The 6,269-nt window shown below is 49.4% G+C and overlaps 1 protein-coding gene across 1 annotated transcript in view; it reads left to right on the top strand.

Moving 5' to 3' along the window:
- LRRK1 (leucine rich repeat kinase 1) overlaps positions 1-6,269 on the top strand; it is a 183,072-nt gene that overhangs the window by 155,323 nt on the left and 21,480 nt on the right. Inside the window, exon 24 of the mRNA XM_004372645.2 lies at positions 1,227-1,393. Within this exon, the coding sequence (XP_004372702.1) occupies positions 1,227-1,393 (167 nt within the window). The remainder of the gene's footprint in view (positions 1-1,226; positions 1,394-6,269) is intronic.

The raw sequence follows: 6,269 nt of genomic DNA, 5'->3' as shown, positions 1-6,269 counted from the left end.
AGGTGAGGGCTTGCTTGGAAGTGATTATTGCCACCTCCTTCCACAAGCAAAGACTCTTACCCAAGAGACCCCGCAGTCAGGTCCTCTGAGTCTTGGGGAACTGGTCTTGAAACTCTGAGAGAGGGGCCCCTCTTCCTTCCTTCCTTCCTTCCTTCCTTCCTTCCTGCCTGCCTGCCTGCCTGCCTGCCTGCCTGCCTGCTTGCCTGCCTGCCTGCCTTCCTGCCTTTCTACCTTCTTGCCTTCCTTCCTGCCTGCCTGTCTGCCTGCCTGCCTTCCCTCCCTCCTTTCCTCCCTAGCTCCACACTTTGCCTTTTTGGCCAACTGTTTCTGAAGAGAGAAAGGGAGCCTCAGAGAAGAAGAGACAGGGTTAGAAGATCAGACAAGGGTTCAGGGATGGTTTTCACCTGCCCAGAATGCATGGGGAGTGAAGGAAATCCACAAAGGCCTGAACCTTGCATGCTGGCCCCAGGAGGCCCAGCTCCAAAGCCCCAAAGATCCTGCAATCCCTGCAAGGCCTGACCTCCAAGCTGCCCAGAAGGCGCTAGGCCCCTCTCTGCCTCCCAAGCAGATCTGGGCTTCTGAGTCTACAGCCTCCAGATGTGTGGGGGTCTGCAGAGAAGGCTGACAGGTCCACGAGCTACTTGCAGTATTTCCAGAAGCTCAGCAGAAATCTTGCTTTCACCTAGGATTAGCACGCACAGACCAGCGAGTAGGTTAAACTCCCGCTCCTGGTGAAATCCCAGCCATTGTGGCAGCTTCTAAAATTCTTAGCTTAACAAAAATAAATGGGGAAACAACCAATCTGCAGTAAATAAATGCAGTTTCCTGATGGATACTAGCTCTCAAAGCATGGGACCTTCTGGAGGAAAATACCCAAAGGGATCCTTTTTCTCTGTCCACTGCTTACTGACACTTTACTCTGTGCCCGTTGTCATCATTTATGAGCAAGGTACTGCTGCAAGTCCATTTTACAGGTGAAGAGACTAAGGCTTGTGAGGCTGCATAACCTGCCCAGGTTTGCCCAGGGGGCAAGTGGCAGGGCTGGTGGTTAGCCCAGATGGGTCAGACCCCACAGGTGGCTCTGAACCATGACTGTCCCGGTGGGGCGGGGAGCCCCTCTGATTAGGGAACATATGGCCGAGCGTGGCTTTGCACACGCTGGGCCTCTTCTGGGGCAGGGGGCATTAGGCAGGTCAGTGCTGACCCCTGAGCTGTGTTTCTGGCAGGCTCTTCCTAGAGAACAGCAAGCTGGAGCACAGCGAGGACGAGAGCAGCATCCTGGGCCAAGGGGGCAGTGGCACCGTCATCTACCGGGCTCGCTACCAGGGCCAGCCGGTGGCTGTGAAGCGGTTCCAGATCAAGAAATTCAAGAACTTCGCCAGTGCAACAGCAGGTAACGGGGCCCCTGCCCAGTTTCTTCCCAGACATGTGCTCCATTGGTCCCAACCTCGTGCCACTTTCAGGAGGCCTGAGGCCATGTAACCCCAGGGCAGGAGGGGAGGAGGGCAGGTCCAGGGGCAGCTCCATGGTGTGCCTGCAGGTTGTGGGCAGGCTGGAGAGTCAGGCCTAGCTAGGAGGATACCCTCCTGTCTGGATGCGAGCCTCCAAGACCAGAGACCATCCTTACTCTTCCCACCCACTCCAGGCCTGCCACACACCAGGCAGGTGGTAGGCAGCAGTCTGAGCTCAGGTGAGGCCTCACCCTGCGGGACCCCCAGCCATCTCCGCTCAAAGTAGGAAGGTGGGCACTCCAGGTGAATGGGTCAGCGAGCCAGCGTTGGGGGGACTCTCCCTACTGTCCACCCACATGGGTGTGGCCTTGGCACACTCAGGCCCACATGTCATCAGAGTTAGGAGATAACAGATTGGCAGGAGGAATTTGCAATATGTAAGAGACAAAAGATTAAAAATAATAACTCCTACAAATCCATTAAAAGTACATGGAGAAAACCCATAGAAATTTCTAAAAGGTGGATTGGGGGGTAAGGAAATGTACAAGCAGTCCAGAGAGAGGAAGTGCACTTGGCCAGCACACATTGGCAAAGACGCTTACACTCACTGGTGGTCAGGAAGGGAGCATCAAAGCCACAATGAGAGACCATTTTACAGTCAGAAATGGAAAGTAGCCTGACCATACCAAAGGTTGGTGAGTTTGTGGAGAAAAGGCGTTCAGAGACTGCTCATGGGGTATAAACACCTAAAACTGTAAACTATATGAACTATAGAACTATAAACACCAGCACTTTGGGTCAGAATTTGGCAATATCTGGTAAAATGAAAATGTGCAGGCCCAACAGCCCCACTTCTGAGTGTGACCCTGTTACGATCTGCACGTGTGCTCAAGGACACATGGGAAGCAAGCGTGTCCCGTGATCTGTAAGCACGGAAAACAGCCTAGAAGTAGTCCACCAGGATGGGAATGGGGATATAAACTGTGGTATATGCACCCAACAGTTACCAGGATTGGGTCAGACCTGTGTGTGCTAATGGAGCTGAAAATAACAGTAATGGTTGAAAATAAGCTAGTTGACAAATGATATTTTACCATTCCCCATTATTTTTTCTTTAAATAAACTTTGTTTTTATTTCTAAAACAATTTTAGATTTTAAGAGTCACTGCGAAGACAGTACAGAGAGTTCCCATCTGCCACACGCCTGGTTTCGCTTGTTGTTAGTGTTTTGCATTACTACGCTACATTCATCACAATTCATGAACACACGTTGGTACATTATTATTAGCTGAAGTCCATGTTTTATACAGATTTCTTCAATTTTTCCGTAATGTCGTTTTTATGTTCCAAGATAACAGGGAAGACACCACATTACATTTCGTTGTCATGCCTCCTTAGGCTCCTCCTGGCTGTGACAGTTCCTCAGATTGTCACAGTTTTTGATGATCTTGTCAGTTTTGAGGAGTACTGGTCAGGTGTTCTGTAGAATGTCTGTCAATTATGATTCATCTAATGTTTTTCTCATGATTAGACTGGAGTAATAGGTTTTTGCCTCTGTGGTACAAACAGTTAAGTCCTTGACTACTGTAACGGTTAAGGTTGTGTGTCAGCTTGGGTGGGCCATGATTGTCAGTGATTTGGCAGTTGTATGATGTTGTGATCACCTCCATGATGGGATCTGCTGTGAGTAGCTACTCAGTTGAAAGGGAGTTTCCTTGGGAATGTGGTCTGCATCAAATATAGGTGGACATTGTGGCAAGGCTCGTGGGCTTTTTGCTCGTGCTGGATCCTGCAGCTGGCTCCTGTTCATCTGACCTCCAGTTCTTGCAACTTGAGATAGCAGCTTACCTGTGGTCTTGCCTGCCGATCTTGGGATTCATCGATCTTTGCAGCCTGTGAGCAAAAGCCCTGCTCTCTGACCTGCCAGTCTTGTGTTTGCCAGCCCCTGCTCCTACATAAATAAGGAGGAGCCTCTATCCTGATGCGTGGACTTGAGACGTTCCAGCCTTTACAACTGTGTGAGCCATTTATTTATACACTCTCCTGGTTTTACTCCTCTAGAGAACCCAGCCTAAGACAGTTACTGTCTTAGGCTGGGTTCTCTAGAGGAGCAAAACCAGTGACGTGTATATATAAAATAGAGATTTACTTCCAGGAAATGGCTTATGCAGTTGTGGGGACTGGCAGGTCCCAAATCTGTGGGTTAGGCCACAGGCTGAAGACTTCTGCTAGCTCCCAAGTTTGCAAGGGCTGATGAACCCAAAATCTGCAGGTCAGGTGACAGGTTGGAGTCCTCTGCTGGCTCATGGGGCTATAGGAGCTGGTGAATCCAAAATCTGCAGGTCAGGTGACAGGCTGAAGACTTCTATAGGTTTACATCCCAAGAACTGTAGGTCAGGCAATAAGAAGAGTGCAGGGTCAAGTAAGAGAGCAAGCTTTCCCAGAATATCCATTTATATATGGGAGGCATGCCACAACCCCAAGGAAACTCCCCTTTCAGTTGATTGGCTGATCAGATCATGGAAGATGATTACATTATATTGTGTTATGGAAGAGCAATCAGTCCAGTGTCTGCCAAGCCACTGAGTTATAGCCTAGCCAAGTTGGCACATAATGTTAACCACCACAGCTGCTAACCAGAAGGTTTGTGGTTTGAACCCACCCAGAGGCACCTCAGAATAAAGGCCTAGCAATCTACTTCCAATGGATCACAGCCATTGAAAACACTGTGGAGCACAGTTCTACTCTGACACAGATGGGGTTGCCATGAGTCAAAATCAACTTGACAGCAACTGGTGGTTTTGTTTTTTAATGGGTTTTTGGGAGGAAGACCATAGAGGTCAAGTGTCACTCTCATCACATCATATCAAGGTTACAGACTAGCAACATGACTTACCACTGTGGGTGTTGACCTGGCTTGAGGTCGAATGATAGGCTTCTCACACTTTGACCAACTACACATGAGATGCCCTTCTTCACCAGGCCTTTCAGGTATCAGGTTGGTAGGTCAAAGAATGCCCTTATTGGCCGTTGTTATTGCTACTTTGCATTTCTTGAAGGTTCCCTCATGTAGTCACTGGTTATATTTCTTCTTGCCATTTGTCTATTTACACACTTTGCCCTTTTCTGTTGGGAGCTACTCTTTATCGAGCTGTGAGAGCCCTTTTTATGTTATGATTGATAATCTTGTCACGCTTATTGCAAATTTGCTGTCCGTGATTTGCCTTTGGGTGCTGTTCGTGGTTTTTGCCATACATATCAGTCATTTCTTCTCTGGTGCTTTTTATTTCCTTCACACTCAGAAGGACCTTCAGCCCCAGAGATCATGGGGGGAGGGGGTGTCGGTTTTTTCTTTGGCTTTTTATATTTCCATGTTACATTTGCCACATGTATGATTCAGTTGTCCACATTTTGGTCTTGGCTTTAAAAATCCAGAATCTGGCCCCGAATTCCATCCCACCACCTGGCAGGACATTCCTGTTCTATTATTATTGGGCTTCCAGGGGCAGCAAGGCCCAGGGTCTCATGCTGTGTCAGTGTGGGGAGGGGGTGTAGTGGGGGCTGCCCCATCAGACCTCAGTCATCTGTCCCCCACCCACTGATCGCTGACCCTCCGGGCCTGTTCCTGCTCTCGTCTGAGGCAGCCCTAACCTGTAGCTTGGTCTTTTACAAAAACAGAAAGCGCTCATCTCTTCCTGTAGCTGTCTTGGAAACTGGGAAACACAAGACAAATTAGTGTCTCAGTGGATGATCCTGTCTTTGGGATTTATTTTATCGTATAGTATGAGACAGCCCTTGGCTGGTGCAAAGGGTTAATGTTTTTGGCTACTGAGAGGTTAGAGGTTCAGGTACACCCAGAGGCACCTCAGAAGAAAGGCCTGGAAATCTACTTCCAAAAACTTAGCCATTGAAAACCCTTTGGAGCACTGTTCTACACTGACACACACGGGGTTGTCGTTAAGTCAGTTATAGTGTGAAGCAAGGGCCTACCTGGATCCACCCCCCAAATAGCCAATTTCAACATCTAGAAGTTTTTACATCTAGAGTGTGGCTCTCATATGTGCAGTGTCAGAAAGCCGTTGCCACTTAACTTCTGTGGTGGGCCGAATCGATGCTAAAAAGGATGATTCTGTGACAGCGAATTCTGTGGTTGGGCTGAGCTTGGGGCTAAGGATGGGGGAGTGAGGAGGAGGTTGGGGCTGATTGAGGCAGAGCCATGGCTCCATCTTTAACTAGAACGCTGGATATTGTAATCGGCAAGATTTTTCATGTTGTCTGACCTCCACGTCCAACAACCGCATTTTAAAATCTGACCGTAGGGGAGGGACAAACACAGGATACACAAGGCCAGTATGGCTTGGCCACACTCCTCTGCGTGGTGACCCTGCCCATTGGCCACAGAGGCCCTTCAGGGTGAGGGGCTGTGTAGACAACCTTTCGTGGGGATGGGTCTCAAGGGCATTGGGAGGAGGTGACAGCACAGGTGGGAAGGCACCCATCACCTACGGACCTTTCTCATCCACCTGAGGTGGCAGGTCACAGGCTCCACAAATGGCTGGTCACACAGCTTTCTGTCTGGCTAGTGAGAAGGTGGTGATCGTTTCTGGAGACCCTGGAGATGCAGAAAGAATGGGATACAATCACAGTGCTACACGGCTGGTAGTGAGGTCGGGCGAGGGCCTCGAGAGCGATGTCTGGGTGATGGGTGAGTGGGGAGCACCGCAAGGGAGTCCTCCATTCAGGGGTGGTATCTTTGTTCTGGACTTTCAGGAAATGACTTCAGCTTAGAAATGGCAGCCTCTTGGCTGCTCACCTGTT

The sequence above is a fragment of the Trichechus manatus genome, unplaced genomic scaffold (assembly GCF_000243295.1).
Source record: "Trichechus manatus latirostris isolate Lorelei unplaced genomic scaffold, TriManLat1.0 scaffold00019, whole genome shotgun sequence".
NCBI lineage: Eukaryota > Metazoa > Chordata > Mammalia > Sirenia > Trichechidae > Trichechus > Trichechus manatus.
Note: the sequence above shows the minus strand (reverse complement) of the source record. Positions and strands in the feature narration are given on the sequence as shown.